This window comes from Anomaloglossus baeobatrachus, chromosome 9, assembly GCF_048569485.1.
Source record: "Anomaloglossus baeobatrachus isolate aAnoBae1 chromosome 9, aAnoBae1.hap1, whole genome shotgun sequence".
NCBI classification, from domain to species: domain Eukaryota; kingdom Metazoa; phylum Chordata; class Amphibia; order Anura; family Aromobatidae; genus Anomaloglossus; species Anomaloglossus baeobatrachus.
In genome coordinates this window covers 210,198,282-210,220,852 of record NC_134361.1, presented here as the reverse complement: position 1 = coordinate 210,220,852, position 22,571 = coordinate 210,198,282, and the positions used below count along the sequence as shown (strand labels likewise).

The 22,571-nt window shown below is 50.6% G+C and overlaps 1 protein-coding gene across 4 annotated transcripts in view; it reads left to right on the top strand.

The window, feature by feature from the left end:
- The window catches only part of RXRA (retinoid X receptor alpha), a 200,135-nt gene that overhangs the window by 119,217 nt on the left and 58,347 nt on the right, over positions 1 to 22,571 (top strand). For all 4 annotated transcript variants that reach the window (XM_075324355.1, XM_075324354.1, XM_075324353.1 and 1 more), the window contains 2 exons: positions 12,641 to 12,897; positions 21,306 to 21,456. In XM_075324355.1, the coding sequence (XP_075180470.1) occupies positions 12,641 to 12,897; positions 21,306 to 21,456 (408 nt within the window). The remainder of the gene's footprint in view (positions 1 to 12,640; positions 12,898 to 21,305; positions 21,457 to 22,571) is intronic.

The window sequence follows — 22,571 nt, the reverse complement described above, 5'->3', positions numbered from 1 at the left end:
GCGGCATTTTTTTTTCTACAGCAAAATGCTGCTTCCAAAAAGCAGGTTTTGCTGCTTTTTGCTACTTTTTTAGTTTTTATTTTTTTTTTTTGCAGCTTTTTTCTTTTTTTATACTTTTTGGTTTGATTTTGCTGCTTTTTGCTTTGTTTTTTTTGTTGCTTTTTGCTGCTTTTTGTTTTTGCTGCATTTTTGCTTTTCTTTTGGTGTCATTTGTCTACAGTACATTTTAAATAGTCAGTTTCATTCACCACAAAAACATCAAAAGCCCATCTGCTGTGTTTTTACAGATTTTTTTCACTTTCTTGTTGCTTTCAATGGTAAAAAAACGCTGAAAGAATTTCCATGCTGATTCTTTAAAAAAATGCCGCAGTTTTCCATTTTGGTCAGGAAAGAAAAAAGCAATTGTCTTTTTTGTGATATTTCTGGAATCTCAGCACTGTTGCTGGTGCTATAAAAAAAACCCAGCTTTTTATTTGCATAAAATTCATGAAAAAAACGTTGCAAAATTGCACTGTGTGAACATGTCCTGCGCGAAGGAGCTTTCCTCTCCCCAGTAGAATCTGGCGCTGGTCCCAGTCTCCGGAGGGGCAGGGGGCGCCCGGCTGGACGTCTGTGTGCCAGGTTTGCAGTCTCTGGAGGGGCAGGGGGCGCTAGGCTGGAAGTCTGTGTGCTGGGTTTGCAGTCTCCGGAGGGGCAGGGGGCGCCCGGCTGGAGGTCTGTGTGCTGGGTTTGCAGTCTCGGGAGGGGCAGGGGGCGCCCGGCTGGACATCTGTGCGCTGGTCCCAGTCTCCGGAGGGGCAGGGGGCGCCCGGCTGGACGTCTGTGTGCCGGGTTTGCAGTCTCCGGAGGGGCAGGGGACGCTCGGCTGGACGTCTGTGTGCCAGGTTTGCAGTCTCTGGAGGGGCAGGGGGCGCCCGGCTGGAGGTCTGTGTGCTGGGTTTGCAGTCTCAGGAGGGGCAGGGGGCGCTAGGCTGGAAGTCTGTGTACCGGGTTTGCAGCCTCCGGAGGGGCAGGGGGCGCTCGGCTGGACGTCTGTGTGCTGGGTTTGCAGTCTCCGGAGGGGCAGGGGGCGCCCGGCTGGAGGTCTGTGTGCTGGGTTTGCAGTCTCGGGAGGGGCAGGGGGCGCCCGGCTGGACATCTGTGCGCTGGTCCCAGTCTCCGGAGGGGCAGGGGGCGCCCGGCTGGACGTCTGTGTGCCGGGTTTGCAGTCTCCGGAGGGGCAGGGGACGCTCGGCTGGACGTCTGTGTGCCAGGTTTGCAGTCTCAGGAGGGGCAGGGGGCGCCCGGCTGGACGTCTGTGTGCCAGGTTTGCAGTCTCAGGAGGGGCAGGGGGCGCTCGGCTGGAGGTCTGTGTGCTGGGTTTGCAGTCTCAGGAGGGGCAGGGGGCGCCCGGCTGGACGTCTGTGTGCCAGGTTTGCAGTCTCAGGAGGGGCAGGGGGCGCCCGGCTGGACGTCTGTGCGCTCGTCCCAGTCTCCGGAGGGGCAGGGAGCGCCCAGGTGGACGTCTGTGTGCCGGGTTTGCAGTCTCCCGAGGGGGAGGGGGCGCCCGGCTGGAAGTCTGTGTGCCAGGTTTGCAGTCTCTGGAGGGGCAGGGGGCGCCCGGCTGGACGTCTGTGTGCCGGGTTTGCAGTCTCCCGAGGGGCAGGGGGTGCCCGGCTGGACGTCTGTGTGCTGGGTTTGCAGTCTCCCGAGGGGCAGGGGGCGCCCGGCTGGACGTCTGTGTGCCGGGTTTGCAGTCTCCCGAGGGGCAGGGGGTGCCCGGCTGGACGTCTGTGTGCTGGGTTTGCAGTTTTTCGGTGTCAGCCCTTTGACAGTGATCTGTTTTCATGGTGGAGAGTTGGGGTTAGGAGGTCCGGGCCTCGGCTCGCCCCGGCTTTGTTTACCCAACAGCGCAGGTCTCTTATTTATCGCACCCTGAGGTCGGGGATGATTTCTGGAGACTGTGAACCCTCCGCTCCTCATTAGAGGCCGTGTCCCAGCAATGATCACTGGTAACCAGATCTGGCGCCTCTCTGGTCACCCGTAGTGCCGACTCCACGGCTTGTACTGCACCTCTGCGCAGGTTTCCATATATTGGCGTGTTTTTGTGATGATTTGGACTCTCCGTCCGTGCACGCTCGCGGTCGTCGCTGCCGTTAGCGGCACACGGCTCCACATGAGTTCCTATGAATTATATCTGTACAGGAACGAGACCGGCTCATTCCTACAGGCGTCTGGGAACCTTTCGCCTGTCGCCATGGAAACGCCGCCTCATTACAGCGACAATGGCCCCGACAATGATTGCAACTTCTTTGTACTTGGAGAGAAATCTCAGAATCCGCTCAGAAGCACAAAGTTATAAATGCACAAATAAGACGCCAGTGAGGGCCGTCACCCAGGACAGGGGCCAAGCGGGCAGGTGTAACCCTCCTCACCATTCAGGGGGCTGGAAAAGCTGGGTGATATCCATGTCTAGTGTGACGAGGCAGATTTGACATCCACGTGGGGCTGTAATGGCGACCACATGAGCTGCCACGTAAATCTTTGAGAAGTAACGTAATTTATCGAAGGAAAACAACTCCAGGACATAAATGTAGTGCAAGCATTGTGTGCAACAAATCAAGAGGTTCTGCAGTAGCTGAGGCTTTTCAGTAAAGATCCAGCGTTTTCCTCATCTCTCTGCCGCGGCTTCCATCGTCTCTGGGCCTCCAGACCACATTGCCCGGCAGGCGAGGACCCGGCTCATTTACATATTTGGGACCAATTCAATCCCTTTTGTTTGCACCAAATTCATCATCATGGGGCCTGTCCTTTGTTTCATGAATTTAGTACAAAGTAAACAAAAAACATTAAAACCCCCTAAACGTTGCCCCAGTGCCGAATAAATCTGCACCTCGTGCGTTGTTCCGGGCCTCGGCGCGGTCGTGCCGGACTTGCTCCATGCAGGTTTCACAATGGGGCCGTCGCTGTGCAAATCAATTTTTATTTAACTTTGTAATGAATGCAAAAATGAAAAGTAGCAAAGTTGGAGAGAAATGTAATCCTCCTCATGATGGTTTCCAAACCTCCTGACCCATCGCTCCCCGGGGCGAATTTACCAATGACCTCAGAAGAAGAGCAGTGGTGTGTTCCAGGCTTCAAATCGCTCCGCCAAGAAATGTGGAAAGTGGTGCTGGACGGTTCTGCCATATTTCATTATCAATTACATTTCTGCACACAACTGGAATCTTGTTCAGCTTCTTGTGGCCAGATCTATTCCTCCAGAGAAGGATATATGTGGCTAAGATTGTGCTCTGCTACTGGCGGGATGTCCATGAGTGTTCTCCAGGAGAAAGCCGAGATCATGGCTGCCGAGAAGAGGAAAGCCCGGACACTCTGGAGACCGGCGCCAACACCGCTGATGAGAAGAGCAATGCCTGGACACTCTGGAGACCGGCGCCAACATAGTTGACGAGAAGAGGAAAGCCTGGAGACCGGCGCCAACACGACTGATGAGAAGAGCAAAGCTTGGACACTCTGGAGACCGGTGCCAACATGACTGCCGAGAAGAGTAATGCCTGGACATTCTGGAGACCAGCACCAACACTGTTGACGAGAAGAGCAAAGCCTGGACATTCTGGAGACCAGCACCAACACGGCTGACGAGAAGAGCAAAGCCTGGACATTCTGGGGACCAGCACCAGCATGGCTGACAAGAGCAATGCCCAGACGCTCTGGACTCCAGCACCAACACGGCTGACGAGAAGAGCAAACCCCGGACACTCAGGAGACTAGCGCTAACACGGCTGCCGAGAAAGCAATGGCCAGGCATTCTGGAGACCATCACCAGCATGGCTGACAAGAAGAGCAATACCCTGACACTCTGGACCCCAGCGCCAACACGGCTGACGAGAAGAGCAATACCCAGGCACTCTGGAGACCAGCACCAACACGGTTGACGAGAAGAGCAAAGCCTGGACACTCAGGAGACCAGCGCCAACACGGCTGCCGAGAAAGCAATGTCCAGGCACTCTGGAGACCGGCGCCAACACTGCTGCCGAGAAAGCAATGCCCATGCATTCTGGAGACCGGCGCCAACACGGCTGACGAGAAGAGCAAACCCCGGACACTCTGGAGACCAGCACCAACACGGCTGATGAGAAGAGCAAACCCCGGACACTCTGGAGACCAGTACCAACACGGCTGATGAGAAGAGCAAACCCCGGACACTCTGGAGACCAGTACCAACACGGCTGATGAGAAGAGCAAAGCCCGGACACTGGAGACTAGTGCCGACACGGCTGCTGAGAAAAGCAATACCCGGACACTTTGGACCCCAGTGCCAACACGGCTGACGAGAAGAGCAAAGCGTGGACACTCTGGAGACTAGCGCCAACACGGCTGCTGAGAAAAGCAATACCCGGACACTGTGGAGACCAATGCCAACCAGGGATGGAGTTTGGAGGCTGGAACGTCTCCCCGACCTCCCTTTACTACACGGATCATTTCTTTATTTGACTTTCTGAATTGGCTCAGTAATCGCGAACGCTGAGCGACCAGGTTATGCAAGCAAACATAGCAAGCAAATAGAAGTTACAAAAATAATGGCAGATAATGAAGGCCACACGGGAAATGAAGTCAAAATCTTGGCGCTCATGTATCTGACTATGCACATTTACTGGAAAACATGGCGTCCATGGAGGGGTTGATGTGAAACCTACTGGGGGAGCGTTATCAAGAGCGGCGCAAAGGAGAAATGGAGCAGTTTGTCTTCGGGTTACTCCAGAAACATTTTTTATTTGCAGATTTCTGTGCCTATCCTTCACCCAAATCCACTTTGCTGACTCGGCAGGATATCCAGTCCGCGTCCTCTCCATCCTCGCTATAGATGAAGAGCGGTGACGTTGACTGCATACGTTCAGGTGCTTTCTCAGGCGTCAGCCATTGTGTCACAGTGTTGCCTACATTTGCGCTTCCTGTTTTCTGCCCGGCGCTCGCGTCACGTCCCTTCCTTTTATAAATCTGTGGTTAGTGCACGCCGATGACTAAATGTCATCTAAAAAAAAAAAGTAATTTAGCTGCAAAATGCAAAACAGATCTACCCTCGTGTAGAAATCCTGCCGGTCGGTGGCAATGAGCGTTTTAGTCTTCTGCCATTGTTGGTTTCGATGAGGGGACAGCAGCGTCCAAACATCGTGTCCACCACAACGTGGTGCATCCCACCAAAAACCCATCGAGAAGATACTAATAATCAAGGCAGAGCGGTCTGTAGCCAACATTGAGTCCAAGGGATATTCTGACCTCCGAAGAAGAGACCACCGAGCTTGGAGCAGATCTCTCCGTTGGACGGCAAAACCCAAGAACGAAATCCTAGGTAAGACGTGGACAGGACTAGTCTGTAACCATGGAGGAGCTCAGACATAAAGTTGTCGAAAAAGAAAACATGGGTGCAAAAGTATACACACCATTCAACTTAGTGTTTAATGGAGGATGTGCGGATATTTGTGCAGCTCTCCTGGGCTTCATGGAGCAGGATTGCTTGGAAGGGTTAACCTTTAATTCATGCAGTGCTATAAGTTACCACGTCCGTCGCCTACAGAGATGGAGGCAGACGTCACCGGAATAGTCATGACCAGGGTGTAAATAGCGCTGGGATCCCCGGGCTCCGGCTCCCCGGTGTGTGGGTCGCCCGCTAGGTGCGGAGTGTCTGCCAGCTCTGCAGGGAAAGGGCAGATATCTGAGGAAGTGGCGGCCATCAAAGTGCAGAAAGTCTGAGATTACTCAGATAAGCACCGCCGCAAAATAGGGAACAAGTCTGAGAGCGCGAGGGGGCGGCGGGGACCCAAAACCACCGCACTTCCCAATATCTGCTGCACTAATGGTGGCAAGACGTAAAGATGGAGACTCTGAGTTTGTAGAATATGAGTGGCTGGTCAGGCACCTTGGTGGCACATACGGCCGTCAGCCTGCCCACCGGTGCCACGTTTCTGGGCAGGTGGAATGACAGCCGGGAGGTGGAGGTTTTGCCTCTGACCAGTTCAGTCAATGGCGCCGGACGGATGATGTGAGGGGTAAATTCTGGAAATCCGTGGAGCCGGCTGCAGCGTTCATTATTCATGAGTGCGGTGTAAATTGTTCCATCAAACCGGATTAGTCGTTTGTGTAACGACTTGTGGTGAGAACATCATGTATAATTAATGCCGGCTTGTATTAACCATACGCTGCAAACAGGGAAAGCGATAGATGGGAAACCTCGAGATGGACGCGACGCCCTGAGACATACACAGCGGCTGATGGAAGACACGGTGCAAAACGCCAAGAACCCTGCCACAAATACGGAGAGAAGCGTCCCTCTCCAAGAACCGGGCCTCACCGAGAACCGGGCCTCACCGAGAACCGGGCCTCACCGAGAACCGGGCCTCACCGAGAACCGGGCCGCACCGAGAACCGGGCCTCACCGAGAACCTGGCCGCACCTAAAACTGGGCCGCACCGAGAACTGGGCCTCTCCGAGAACCGGGCCTCACCGAGAACCGGGCCTCACCGAGAACCAGGCCTCACCGAGAACCAGGCCGCACCTAAAACCGGGCCTCACCGAGAACCGGGCCTCACCGAGAACCGGGCCTCTCCGAGAACCGGGCCTCACCGAGAACCTGGCCGCACCTAAAACCGGGCCGCACCTAAAACCGGGCCTCACCGAGAACCGGGCCGCACCTAAAACCGGGCCGCACCGAGAACCTGGCCTCACCGAGAACCTGGCCTCACCGAGAACTGGGCCGCACCGAGAACTGGGCCGCACCGAGAACCTGGCCTCACCGAGAACTGGGCCGCACCGAGAACCGGGCCGCACCGAGAACAGGGCCTCACCGAAGATCGGGTCTCACCGAAAAACGGGCCTCACCTAGAACCGGGCCACAAATGGGGGAAAACTTGTCTCATTGTGAAGATGAACCTTTCTCCTTTATATCCTGATACCGTAAAGACCTGATAATAACACAGCTGCGGAAGATATGGATCAGTAATGTAATGTATGTACACAGTGACTGCACCAGCAGAATAGTGAGTGCAGCTCTGGAGTATAATACAGGAGGTAACTCAGGATCAGTAATGTAATGTATGTACACAGTGACTGCACCAGCAGAATAGTGAGTGCAGCTCTGGAGTATAACACAGGAGGTAACTCAGGATCAGTAATGTAATGTATGTACACAGTGACTGCACCAGCAGAATAGTGAGTGCAGCTCTGGAGTATAATACAGGAGGTAACTCAGATCAGTAATGTAATGTATGTACACAGTGACTGCACCAGCAGAATAGTGAGTGCAGCTCTGGAGGATAATACAGGAGGTAACTCAGGATCAGTAATGTAATGTATGTACACAGTGACTGCACCAGCAGAATAGTGAGTGCAGCTCTGGAGTATAATGCAGGATGTAACTCAGGATCAGTAATGTAATGTATGTACACAGTGACTGCACCAGCAGAATAGTGAGTGCAGCTCTGGAGTATAATACAGGAGGTAACTCAGGATCAGTAATGTATGTATACAGTGACTGCACCAGCAGAATAGTGAGTGCAGCTCTGGAGTATAATACAAGAGGTAACTCAGGATCAGTAATGTAATGTATGTACACAGTGATTGCACCAGCAGAATAGTGAGTGCAGCTCTGGAGTATAATGCAGGATGTAACTCAGGATCAGTAATGTAATGTATGTACACAGTGACTGCACCAGCAGAATAGTGAGTGCAGCTCTGGAGTATAATACAGAAGGTAACTCAGGATCAGTAATGTATGTACACAGTGACTGCACCAGCAGAATAGTGAGTGCAGCTCTGGAGTATAATACAGGAGGTAACTCAGGATCAGTAATGTATGTATACAGTGACTGCACCAGCAGAATAGTGAGTGCAGCTCTGGAGTATAATACAAGAGGTAACTCAGGATCAGTAATGTAATGTATGTACACAGTGATTGCACCAGCAGAATAGTGAGTGCAGCTCTGGAGTATAATACAGGAGGTAACTCAGGATCAGTAATGTAATGTATGTACACAGTGACTGCACCAGCAGAATAGTGAGTGCAGCTCTGGAGTATAATACAGGAGGAAACTCAGGATCAGTAATGTAATGTATGTACACAGTGACTGCACCAGCAGAATAGTGAGTGCAGCTCTGGAGTATAATACAGGAGGTAACTCAGGATCAGTAATGTAATGTATGTACACAGTGACTGCACCAGCAGAATAGTGAGTGCAGCTCTGGAGTATAATGCAGGATGTAACTCAGGATCAGTAATGTAATGTATGTACACAGTGACTGCACCAGCAGAATAGTGAGTGCAGCTCTGGAGTATAATACAGGAGGTAACTCAGATCAGTAATGTAATGTATGTACACAGTGACTGCACCAGCAGAATAGTGAGTGCAGCTCTGGAGGATAATACAGGAGGTAACTCAGGATCAGTAATGTAATGTATGTACACAGTGACTGCACCAGCAGAATAGTGAGTGCAGCTCTGGAGTATAATGCAGGAGGTAACTCAGGATCAGTAATGTATGTATACAGTGACTGCACCAGCAGAATAGTGAGTGCAGCTCTGGAGTATAATACAAGAGGTAACTCAGGATCAGTAATGTATGTATACAGTGACTGCACCAGCAGAATAGTGAGTGCAGCTCTGGAGTATAATACAAGAGGTAACTCAGGATCAGTAATGTAATGTATGTACACAGTGATTGCACCAGCAGAATAGTGAGTGCAGCTCTGGAGTATAATACAGGAGGTAACTCAGGATCAGTAATGTATGTATACAGTGACTGCACCAGCAGAATAGTGAGTGCAGCTCTGGAGTATAATACAAGAGGTAACTCAGGATCAGTAATGTAATGTATGTACACAGTGATTGCACCAGCAGAATAGTGAGTGCAGCTCTGGAGTATAATACAGGAGGTAACTCAGGATCAGTAATGTAATGTATGTACACAGTGACTGCACCAGCAGAATAGTGAGTGCAGCTCTGGAGTATAATACAGGAGGAAACTCAGGATCAGTAATGTAATGTATGTACACAGTGACTGCACCAGCAGAATAGTGAGTGCAGCTCTGGAGTATAATACAGGAGGTAACTCAGATCAGTAATGTAATGTATGTACACAGTGACTGCACCAGCAGAATAGTGAGTGCAGCTCTGGAGGATAATACAGGAGGTAACTCAGGATCAGTAATGTAATGTATGTACACAGTGACTGCACCAGCAGAATAGTGAGTGCAGCTCTGGAGTATAATGCAGGATGTAACTCAGGATCAGTAATGTAATGTATGTACACAGTGACTGCACCAGCAGAATAGTGAGTGCAGCTCTGGAGTATAATACAGGAGGTAACTCAGGATCAGTAATGTATGTATACAGTGACTGCACCAGCAGAATAGTGAGTGCAGCTCTGGAGTATAATACAAGAGGTAACTCAGGATCAGTAATGTAATGTATGTACACAGTGATTGCACCAGCAGAATAGTGAGTGCAGCTCTGGAGTATAATGCAGGATGTAACTCAGGATCAGTAATGTAATGTATGTACACAGTGACTGCACCAGCAGAATAGTGAGTGCAGCTCTGGAGTATAATACAGGAGGTAACTCAGGATCAGTAATGTATGTATACAGTGACTGCACCAGCAGAATAGTGAGTGCAGCTCTGGAGTATAATACAAGAGGTAACTCAGGATCAGTAATGTAATGTATGTACACAGTGATTGCACCAGCAGAATAGTGAGTGCAGCTCTGGAGTATAATACAGGAGGTAACTCAGGATCAGTAATGTAATGTATGTACACAGTGACTGCACCAGCAGAATAGTGAGTGCAGCTCTGGAGTATAATACAGGAGGTAACTCAGGATCAGTAATGTATGTATACAGTGACTGCCCCAGCAGAATAGTGAGTGCAGCTCTGGAGTATAATACAGGAGGTAAGTTAGGATCAGTAATGTAATGTATGTACACAGTGACTGCACCAGCAGAATAGTGAGTGCAGCTCTGGAGTATAATACAGGAGGTAACTCAGGATCAGTAATGTATGTACACAGTGACTGCACCAGCAGAATAGTGAGTGCAGCTCTGGAGTATAATACAGGAGGTAACTCAGGATCAGTAATGTATGTACACAGTAACTGCACCAGCAGAATAGTGAGCGCAGCTCTGGAGTATAATACAGGAGGTAACTTGGGATCAGTGCAGCAAAAATGAAACTTGGCTTTCAGGGGTCAAAAATATAATATTAACTTCCTTCCTAATGACTTTCGCTGTCGCTAGTCCTCGGACCTATGTGTGTACGGAGGATGAATGTTGCACAATACGTGGATATCCTATTTCCTCCACTATATATTTATATTCCAGTGTGATGACAGGTCTGTGTGTTACATGAATGATCGTCCTGTCCTGTCGTCCGGCGTTGTGGCGGTGCACATGAGAACGACATTGCCCTGGTGAGTTAAAGGCTTATAATGCTTCCATGCATCGGTGATGACTGTGGACTGTTCTTGTTTTGGGAAAATGGATTCCATATAGATAATATCCAGAACTGCAGCCATTGCCTTCCACTGTTGTCTGCCTTGTGTATGGCGGCCGTCGTCTGCCTTGAATGTGCTGGCCATCGTCTCCCTTGAGTGTGGCGGCCATCGTCTCCCTTGAGTATGGCGGCCGTCGTCTCCCTTGAGTATGGCGGCCGTCGTCTCCCTTGAGTATGGCGGCCGTCGTCTCCCTTGAGTATGGCGGCCGTCGTCTCCCTTGAGTATGGCGGCCGTCGTCTCCCTTGAGTATGGCGGCCGTCGTCTCCCTTGAGTATGGCGGCCGTCGTCTCCCTTGAGTATGGCGGCCGTCGTCTCCCTTGAGTATGGCGGCCGTCGTCTCCCTTGAGTATGGCGGCCGTCGTCTCCCTTGAGTGTGGCGGCCGTCGTCTCCCTTGAGTATGGCGGCCGTCGTCTCCCTTGAGTATGGCGGCCGTCGTCTCCCTTGAGTATGGCGGCCGTCGTCTCCCTTGAGTATGGCGGCCGTCGTCTCCCTTGAGTATGGCGGCCCTCGTCTCCCTTGAGTATGGCGGCCCTCGTCTCCCTTGAGTATGGCGGCCCTCGTCTCCCTTGAGTATGGCGGCCGTCGTCTCCCTTGAGTATGGCGGCCGTCGTCTCCCTTGAGTATGGCGGCCGTCGTCTCCCTTGAGTATGGCGGCCATCGTCTCCCTTGAGTATGGCGGCCGTCGTCTGCCTTGAATGTGCTGGCCATGGTCTCCCTTGAGTATGGGGGCCGTCGTCTCCCTTGAGTATGGCGGCCATCGTCTGCCTTGAATGTGCTGGCCATGGTCTCCCTTGAGTATGGCGGCCGTCGTCTCCCTTGAGTATGGCGGCCGTCGTCTGCCTTGAGTATGGCGGCCGTCGTCTGCCTTGAGTATGGCGGCCGTCGTCTCCCTTGAGTATGGCGGCCGTCGTCTCCCTTGAGTATGGCGGCCGTCGTCTCCCTTGAGTATGGCGGCCGTCGTCTCCCTTGAGTATGGCGGCCGTCGTCTCCCTTGAGTATGGCGGCCGTCGTCTCCCTTGAGTATGGCGGCCCTCGTCTCCCTTGAGTATGGCGGCCCTCGTCTCCCTTGAGTATGGCGGCCCTCGTCTGCCTTGAATATGGCGGCCGTCGTTTGCTTTGAGTATGCCAGCCACCATCTGCCTTGAATATAGTGGCCGCCGTCTGCCTTGAATTTGGCGGCCGTCGTCAGTGGCATTCCATGGTCTGTATGTTTAATGCCGCCATCCTCCTCTACCTTGCTACATACTGTCAGTAATGTGTTATCGAAGCTCGTCCTTTAGGAAAGCGTTTGTGGCTTTATCATTTCTGTTGCTTTTCTATAAATGTGATGAATCCAGAGTGATTGTCTGCAGGCGACATACCGGGCCGGAGAGGCAGCGCTCTACCCCGGGGGCCCCAGGTCGGGCCCTACACTGTATCCGCCGTGATGTCATGCAGGCAGGGAGATAAAGCATCTGCCTCCACATACGGCGCTTGTGGGATGTGTTACATGCAGAGACCCTGCACGGGTTGATGTCATTTTTCAGTTATCCAGGGATTTAATAACTGATCGCACCGGGATCAGGACTGGGCTGAGCGCCAGCACGTGTTTCCTCACCTTATACAGAGTCTGCTGGGACTCTATCCTCCATACACCGGGCACACCCTTCAATGCCCGAGGCCCCTCCACTTTAATAGAAACACCTCAATGTAGTGGTTCCAGAAACAGCGCCATCCCTGTCCACAGGTTGGGTCTGGTATTGCGCTGCCGCTCCATTAACGTGGATGTGACTGAGCTGCAGTAAGTTGCCCGACCTGTGGCTCTTTTTTCTGGCAGAAAACAGCCATAATCTTGTAATCTAAGGTTGCCATAGACTCTTTAGGTTACCATAGACTCTTTAGGTTACCATAGACTCTTTAGGTTGCCATAGACTCTTTAGGTTACCATAGACTCTTTAGGTTACCATAGACTCTTTAGGTTGCCATAGACTCTTTAGGCTGCCATAGACTTTCTTTGCCCCAAGGTCGGCCATAAGTGACGGCGCTGACATCTGTCTCAGTTTTTCACGATGTGCTTTACTTTGTCTTTATCCACTGATCTTGACTTTTTTTTGTTTGTATTTTTTTTTCTCCACAGATTTTTCCACCCAGGTTAATTCCAACGCCCTGAACTCCCCGGGTCTCCGCGGTTCTATGACCGCGCCTCTGCTGCATCCATCCCTCAGCAGTTCCGGGATCAGCCCGTCACTGGGCTCCCCAACCCAGCTCCACTCGCCTCTCGGCTCCCCCATCAATGGAATGGGGCCACCGTTCTCCGTCATCAGCCCGCCACTGGGGCCCTCGATGTCCATGCAGTCGGCAGCAGGAATGGGGTACGGCACCAGCAGTCCTCAGGTGAGTCCATTGTGCTTGTATCTCCAGGTGGTTAAATGGCGGGAATATATTCTCCTGTGCACATCAGACCTCAGGACTGTACTGAAGCTTTCTGCAGTTCACCCTATCCACCTCCCTGCTTTAATTGGCTGATAACAGGGAACAATAGATTGCATTCATCTATGCTTTTAGACACATTGAGTAAAACCTACAACCCTGTGAGGGCTCCAACATCTGTCAGGAACACATTGTGCAGATTACATCTTCATGTAAAGACGTAAATCTAGTTAAAGGGTTAATGAACAGGGGATTTGCTGAGGAGGGTGCACTGACTAACGGAAGATTATCTAAATGTCTAAATCCCCCCAGGTCCCCCCCTCCCCCGAGGTAAAGAGCTTACACTATAATAAGCAACAGGGCACCAGCAGCTGCCACCTGTCAGCCAGACGCTGGCACCTTACACAAGAGACCGGCGTCATCCACAGCGTCCAGCCACGTACCACCGCAGGGACCGCACCACGTCCCACCGCAGGGACCGCACCACGTCCCACCGCAAGGACCGCGCAACGTCCCACCACAGGGAACGCACCACGTCCCCCCGCAAGGGCCGCACCACGTCCCCCCGCAAGGACCGCACCACGTCCCCCCGCAAGGACTGCACCACTTCCCGCCGCAAGGACCGCACCACGTCCCGCCGCAAGGACCGCACCACGTCCCGCCGCAAGGACCGCACCACGTCCCGCCGCAAGGACCGCACCACGTCCCGCCGCAAGGACCGCACCACGTCCCGCCGCAAGGACCGCACCACGTCCCACTGCAGGGACCGCACCACGTCCCACTGCAAGAACTGCACCACGTCCCACTGCAAGGACCGCACTACCTCCCACCAAAAGTATTGCGCCGCGTCCCACCGCAAAGACCATGCCATGTCCCACCGCAGCATGTCTCACTGCAAGGACCCCACTACGTTCCACCGTAGGACCTCATGGTATTACCTTATCAATTCCGATTACCACCACCACGGAGGATTTATGGACAGGATGGAAGTTGTAGTGCCCATTGAGAGCAGCAATGAAGGGGCATTATAGTAATGGATCAGTTGCAGCCGGAATGGGGGATGTGGGGCCCTAAAGTACAGAGGTGGTGATGGGTGCTGCACCTATATACTTCCTGGGCTCGACAAGGGTATACAGGGAGTGACCGGTCCAGATGGGGGAGGGTGGTTTGGGGTCTGATCTAAATACAGGGACACAATGTAGCGTCCATATTGCCGGAGCACAGACGGCCTCTATAGTCACAGATTTGCGGGGGGCTGGTCCGGCCCTGCACGTTTGTAATATATATGAGGGGTGGGGAGTATATAGTATATATAGGGATATCCCACAAGGGGAACAGGTGCCTGTGAATTTGGAGCAAGGCACGTGGTTACATCGTATTGTCCTGTACAGACGCAGACTGTGCACACCCGGGACGTATCCGGGGGGCTCGGCTGTAACGTCTGGCTGCTCCGGTGTATCGCTGACGGTATCGGCGTCGCTGCCCCCGCCCGGCTCTTGGGATAATGATTTTTGCGTCTTTGATGGATTATCGGGAAGGTGCGTGCCAGATATGATGGCTCAGACTTTCGCCCTACGATGTCATAGACCTTCTTAAGTGATTACAGTGAACAAGCCAATAAGACGGTGCCGGATCCCTCCAGCATATGTCTCCTTGTGTGAGGAGCATTAGTGACAACATCCCCCCCCCGGACACTACGGAGGCGTACACGAGCCCCCCACTTATACGCCTCCATCACACTGAATGGTCAGGATCTCATCACATGCCAGGAGAGTCCTCCCTAACAGCGGCCACAGCCGGCGGGCCGGAGCCTTCCGGGCTATTTTCTGTGCCGCGCTCTTGTAGTGGCGCCTCGGTGAGCCACGTCTCGTGGTGCAGCCTGAAGACCCTGACAGTGTAAGCGAGGTGTGGGGTCCTGAGCAGGAGACGCTTCCTTCATCATCGGGTCTACCACCAGCCTCGTTCACTGCCTCCCTCATTGTGAGAATACATGGGCGGGTGCACTGCAGCCCCCTGGAGAGGCATCCTGCTGCCGCCAGTGTGGGGGTCTTCTTTGACATGAGGCCGGTGTTCTGCTCCCTGCTGTGGTGGACTCATGTCCTGAAGATATCTAATCATCTCTGTGTCGGGGGATGTTTCTCTCTGGGACCCCGAGGCACGGCAAGGCTTTTGGGGCATGGCGAGGTTTTTGGGGCTCGGCGAGGTTTTGAAGGCACAACAAGGTTTTCGGGGCACAGTCAGGTTTTTTTGGGACACTGAGGTTTTTGAAGCACAACGATGTGGAGGCACAGTGAGGATTTTGGGGCATGGCGAGGCTTTTGAGGCACGCTGAGGCTTTTGGGGCTCAGCGAGGTTTTGGAGGCACAACAAGGTTTTTAGGGCATGGTGAGGATTTTAGGACACAAACGATTTTTGGACACTGAGGTTTTTGAAGAACAACGATGTTGAGGAACAGCGATGTTTTTGAGGCATGGTGAGGCTTTTGGGGCACGGTGATGTTGTTGAGGCACGGTGAGGTTTTTGGGGCACGGTGAGGTTTTTGGGGCACGGTGAGGCTTTTGGGGCACGGTGAGGTTTTTGGGGCACGGTGAGGTTTTTGGGGCACGGTGAGGTTTTTGGGGCACGGTGAGGTTTTTGGGGCACGGTGAGGCTTTTGGGGCACGGTGAGGCTTTTGGGGCACGGTGAGGTTTTGGGGGCACGGTGAGGTTTTGGGGGCACGGCGAGGTTTTGGGGCACGGTGAGGTTTTTGGGGCACAGTGTGGTTTAGGCCTGCGGTTCTCCTCCCTGGCCGGCCGCTCACCTCTCTCACATCTGGAGCGGGTGCTGATGTTACCTGTGAACAATGCTCTTACCCAGATGTTTTTAGGGGAGAGGAGCCTGTTCTGCTGCAGGACAGCATGGAGTCAGAACGTCTCTGCGGAGCTGCAGACGATCATTTCCAGAGCTGTTTTTGGCCCGGACGGTTTCCTCCTCGGTGTATGATGAATTAGGTTTAGTATGTTCAGGTATTGGCGGTATATAATATATACTCCCCGCACATTGCACCAGGCCGGGGCCTTATAGCGGGTGCCCTGCTATTACTGCAGTGTATAGAGCCCCTGCTCATAGGACGCTCCTCCTGACAAATATTGGGTACATGAGGGGTTCACAGCCGGAGCGCGTCCACTCAGATCTGAGCGGTTTTACATTTCCAAGAGATACATTAAATAAATTGGCCACATTTTGCAGCAGATTTGTCAGTGTCCACAGCGTTACTCTGACTTTCCATCCTCAGAGTGCCCGCCTGGCACTGGGCACCCGCCTGGCACTGGGCACCCGCCTGACACTGGGCACCTGCCTGGCACTGGGCACCAGCTTGGTAATGAGCACCCGCCTGGCACTGGGCACCCGCCTGGCACTGGGCACCCGCCTGGCACTGGGCACCCGCCTGGCACTGAGCACCCCTGCACTTCTGCCATTCCTTGTTGGGGATGTGATAATATATTTCCGGGGTTCTTGCAGGAAAGTTTCTCTGTTTGTATGCGGCGGCCGCGTCCTTCGTGGCGGCATTCATCCATCCTTACATAACAGGCGATAATGCATTCTCCTCTCGTCCTTGAAGCCATCGGAAGGTCTCTCCATCTTCTATACAGAGCGCGCCACTGTCGTGTGGCCGGATACGTGATACATGGTGTGAGGTGAAAACGCTTTTAAAGGGCCAGTCCTGTGTGGATGACTGGATACATGTATCAGCTACAGTATAGCACAAAAGTCAGTGCACCCCTCACATTTCTGTAAAAATGTTATTATATATATGCGCAGCTTGTATACAATGTGCGGCGTCAGTGCACAGCTTGTATACAATGTGCAGTATCAGTGCGCAGCTCGTATACAATGTGTAGTGTCAATGCGCAGCTTGTATACAATGTGCAGTGTCAATGTTCAGCTTGTATACAATGTGCAGTGTCAGTACGCAGCTTGTATACAATGTGCAGTGTCAGTGTGCAGCTTGTAGAACAGTGTAAATAACTCATCACAGCCATTAATGTCTAAACCGCTGGCAACAAAAGTGAGTACACCCCTAAGTGAAAATGGCCACATTGTGCCCTTGATGTGAATATTTTGTGCGTGATCTGAGCACTGACAGGCGGACCCTCCACCCCTGTAACCTCTGCAGTATATGGTGTATGGTCTGAGCACTGACAGGCGGACCCCCCACCCCTGTAACCTCTGCAGTATATGGTGTATGGTCTGAGCACTGACAGGCGGACCCCCCACCCCTGTAACCTCTGCAGCAATGCTGGCCGCACTCATGCACCTATTCTGAACAGACGAACTCTGGGTATGACGCTGACCTCGTGCACTCAGCTTCTATGGTTGGCCATGGCGAGGCCTGTTCTGTCTGGTTATACCTCTGTATGGTCTTGGCCGCCGTGCTGCAGCTCAGGCTCAGGGTGGTGACAATCTTCTTATAGCCTCGGCCATCTTTATGTAGAGCAATGATTATTTTTTCAGATCCTTTTTGCCATGAGGAGCCATAGTGAGCCTCTAGTGACAGAGACTGTGTGAGCTTAACACCGAATGTAACACACCGACTCCTTCACTCACACTAGGGACCTTGCATCTAATGTTAAAGGCTGCAGTGTAAAGCATGGGGGATTGTTAGTCTCCATACAGAAGGTGGTATTCAGACTAGGGTTGATCCCCGCGGTGCTGTCATGTGGGGGATGATTATCTTATCTCCTATCTGTTGCATTTGCACACTATGGAGATACAATCCTCCCACCTCACTTGGATTCATCCCCTTCCCTGAGTGTTAGATAACACCACTTAGCGGCGGTGCTCCTATAAAGCGGTGTCTCCCCCTCGCCGGCTGCGCTCGCTGCCATCCAGATGCTTTTGATGTTGCGGTGCTCGCTGCCAGAGTCTTGGTCAGGCTGATTAGTAATGAGCTCGTGTCTCGCTTCGCTCTCCCTCTCGGCTTTTCTCCATTATTTTCTTTTTTGAGGGTGCGAAAGTTTATAAGGTGTAAGATCTCCTGACGAGGAGGACGTCCGGCCGAGCCGCGTTATGGAGCCCGCAGGCGTTACATGGGCTTAATGGCGGCTCCTCGGAAGAAATACTTACGGGAAATCTTTATATTGAGAGTCGTAAAATACTTCAGGCAATTAAGGGTCTGACATATAACGAGGGTCTGTGCAAGAACAGAAGGGGCGAGGGTCCGTAATGATGGCTGGCGTCTCACCGGAGGCACGGCCAAAACTTCACAGAGAAGATGGGACCCGGCCCCTGGCACCATCACCTCAATACTAAAGCTATCGCAAGGCTTCCTCCTCACAGAGATGGAGCATCCGATGGTCAAGTGGCGAGAACATGGCGGGCCCAGCAGAGGGTTATATATAATATAATACAGCCCCCCAGTCTCCGGATATATATATACTACAGCCCCCCGGTCTCCGGATATATATATACTACAGCCCCCCGGTCTCCAGATCAGTGGTGGTCCCAACAGAGTGTTATATATATACACTACAGTTCCCCAGTCTCCGGATCAGTGGCGGTCCCAACAAAGGTTATATATATATATATATATATATATATATATATATATATATAATATATAATTATAATATATATATATAATATAACCTCTAGCTATCTTACGGTGGATATATATCGATATATATATATATATATATCTCCATCTCCCTATATATCTATCTACATATATATATATATATATATATATCTCGATATATAGATATATATATATATATATATATATATATATATATATATATATATATATATATATATATATATATATATATATATATATATATATATATATATATAGGCCATTTTGAGAGTTTAATTGAACCAACAAATGTAATGCTCCAGATTCTCAACTAGCTCAAAGGAAGGTTGGTTTTATAGCTTCTCTAATCAGCAAAACTGTTTTCAGCTGTGCTAACATACTTGCACAAGGGTTTTCTAAACATCCATTAGCCTTCTAACACAGCAAACACAATGTACCATTAGACACTGGAGTGGTGGTTGTTGGAAATGGGCCTCTGTACACCTATGTAGATATTGCATTAAAAACCAGACGTTTGCAGTGAGAACAGTCATTTACCACATCACAATGTATAGAGGGGATTTCTGTTTAATGTAATGTTAGATTCATTGAAAAAAATAAGGAAATATCCAAGTGACCCCAATTTTTTGAACTGTAGTGTATGTATGTATGTATATACATGTGAGTGTGCAAAGTTTTCTGGCTGTAGCTGCGACAGTGCAGATGCCAATCCCGGACACACACATACATACATACATGCATACATGCATACATACATACATACATACAGTGCCTACAAGTAGTCTTCAACCCCCTGCAGATTTAGCAGGTTTGATAAGATGCAAATAAGTTAGAGCCTGCAAACTTCAAACAAGAGCAGGATTTATTAACAGATGCATAAATCTTACAAACCAACAAGTTATGTTGCTCAGTTAAATTTTAATAAATTTTCAACATAAAAGTGTGGGTCAATTATTATTCAACCCCTAGGTTTAATATTTTGTGGAATAACCCTTGTTTGCAATTACAGCTAATAATCGTCTTTTATAAGACCTGATCAGGCCGGCACAGGTCTCTGGAGTTATCTTGGCCCACTCCTCCATGCAGATCTTCTCCAAGTTATCTAGGTTCTTTGGGTGTCTCATGTGGACTTTAATCTTGAGCTCCTTCCACAAGTTTTCAATTGGGTTAAGGTCAGGAGACTGACTAGGCCACTGCAACACCTTGATTTTTTCCCTCTTGAACCAGGCCTTGGTTTTCTTGGCTGTGTGCTTTGGGTCGTTGTCTTGTTGGAAGATGAAATGACGACCCATCTTAAGATCCTTGATGGAGGAGCGGAGGTTTTTGGCCAAAATCTCCAGGTAGGCCGTGCTATCCACCTTCCCATGGATGCAGACCAGATGGCCAGGCCCCTTGGCTGAGAAACAGCCCCACAGCATGATGCTGCCACCACCATGCTTGACTGTAGGGCTGGTATTCTTGGGGTCGTATGCAGTGCCATCCAGTCTCCAAACATCACGTGTGTGGTTGGCACCAAAGATCTCGATCTTGGTCTCATCAGACCAGAGAACCTTGAACCAGTCTGTCTCAGAGTCCTCCAAGTGATCATGAGCAAACTGTAGACGAGCCTTGACATGACGCTTTGAAAGTAAAGGTACCTTACGGGCTCGTCTGGAACGGAGACAATTGCGGTGGAGTACGTTACTTATTGTATTGACTGAAACCAGTGTCCCCACTGCCATGAGATCTTCCCGGAGCTCCTTCCTTGTTGTCCTTGGGTTAGCCTTGACTCTTCGGACAAGCCTGGCCTCGGCACGGGTGGAAACTTTCAAAGGCTGTCCAGGCCGTGGAAGGCTAACAGTAGTTCCATAAGCCTTCCACTTCCGGATGATGCTCCCAACAGTGGAGACAGGTAGGCCCAACTCCTTGGAAAGGGTTTTGCACCCCTTGCCAGCCTTGTGACCCTCCACGATCTTGTCTCTGATGGCCTTGGAATGCTCCTTTTGTCTTTCCCATGTTGACCAAGTATGAGTGCTGTTCACAAGTTTGGGGAGGGTCTTAATTAGTCAGAAAAGGCTGGAAAAAGATAATTAATCCAAACATGTGAAGCTCATTGTTCTTTGTGCCTGAAATACTTCTTAATACTTTAGGGGAACCAAACTGAATTCTGGTGGTTTGAGGGGTTGAATAATAAATGACCCTCTGAATAAACTTTTCACAATTTAAAAAAAAAAAAAGAAATAACATTCTTTTTTGCTGCATTTCACACTTCCAGGCTGATCTACAGTCCAAATGTCACAATGCCAAGTTAATTCCGAATGTGTAAACCTGCTAAATCTGCAGGGGGTTGAATACTACTTGTAGGCACTGTACATACACACACACATGCATACACACACACATACATATATACACACACACACACACACATATATATACACACACACACACATACATACATACATACATATATACACACACACACACACAGACACACACACACATTCAGCTTTATATATTATATATATCTATCTATATCTATCTATATATATGTATATATATATATATATATATTTATATTTTATATATATATATATATATATATATATATATATATATATATATATATATATAAAATAAAAAAATACAGCCCCCAGTGTCCGGATCAGTGGTGGTCCCAGCAGTCGAACTCTCCGATTCTTACAGTTCAGCCTATGGGAGGGTGAAGCGACATTTCCTATTATTCGCCATTCTGTACGGTTCTGGTTGCGTTCTAAATGATATTCATCTCTGCTCCGTTCTCTCTGGTTTCAGCTCCATTCCCCCATGAATTCGGTCAGCAGCACAGAGGACATCAAGCCTCCACCAGGAATCAATGGCATCCTTAAAGTGCCAGTGCACCCCTCAGCAGCGATGGCGGCCTTCACTAAGCACATCTGCGCCATCTGCGGGGACAGATCTTCAGGTAAGGCCATATCTCTGGCTGAAACATGTAATGAACTGTGGAATTATTAGTGCAAGCGTCGACCATCTTGGTCCAGACGGGGTGGAGGGCCAGACTGGGTGGAGGGCCAGACTGGGTGGAGGGCCAGACTGGGTGGAGGGCCAGACGTGGCGCTGTGTTTATCATCACAGCCCTGTACCCCCCCGGGCCCTGCACCCTGAGTGTGGGCGGCAGGTGTGCCCTGTACCCTGATGAAGGGCAGCAGGTCACAAACCTGGTCTTCAGACGACAGCCCAGCACCTTCAGTGTGAGGCATCATCCAGTCTATAGTGTTATCACAGAGATAGAGAATTACCTAAATAACAGTTCCATGACAGCGCTGCAAAAAATATGTATTACTGTGGTGCTACAGAAAAAAATCTGGCATCTCCAATAATGAGCGGGGATAATGTTGCTGCTGGGGGTGGTAGTTCCCGGCGGTGGCAGACACCTCCCTCCCTCCCTCCCGCTGCTCTCGTCCTTCGCCCGTGTTTCTTTACGGCAGCAGTGACCGGCTTCTTTCCGGCTGCGATTGGTGAAGACATTGCCGGGTAAATGTATTTTGTTCGTGTGGAGAAAGCGACGATCTGAAGGTTATCGCTCATAGATCACGTGTTCTATTAAAAGAAAGCCGCTCAATGTGAAGTGCGGCCACTGCTAATCCATAGAAAGTCAGTACACCCCAGAAACAAGCTGAGAAGCAAGCCAAGGTCAAACATCTCCATTAGACGCTGTTATTCCCTTTTCCTTCTATAATATGGCCTTCTGTGAAGGTGGAATTATCTCCTTTCAGACACTTACGTCTCATTATCCGGCAAATAATATCCACTCTGCACAAATCCATCAAAAGTGATGGATAGGAGGTGTTCTCAGTGATGTCACCGCTGATCTCTGGTGATGGATAGGAGGTGTTCTCAGTGATGTCACCGCTGATCTCTGGTGATGGATAGGAGGTGATCTCAGTGATGTCACTGCTCATCTCTGGTGATGGATAGGAGGTGTTCTCAGTGATGTCACTGCTGATCTCTGGTGATGGATAGGAGGTGTTCTCAGTGATGTCACCGCTGATCTCTGGTGATGGATAGGAGGTGATCTCA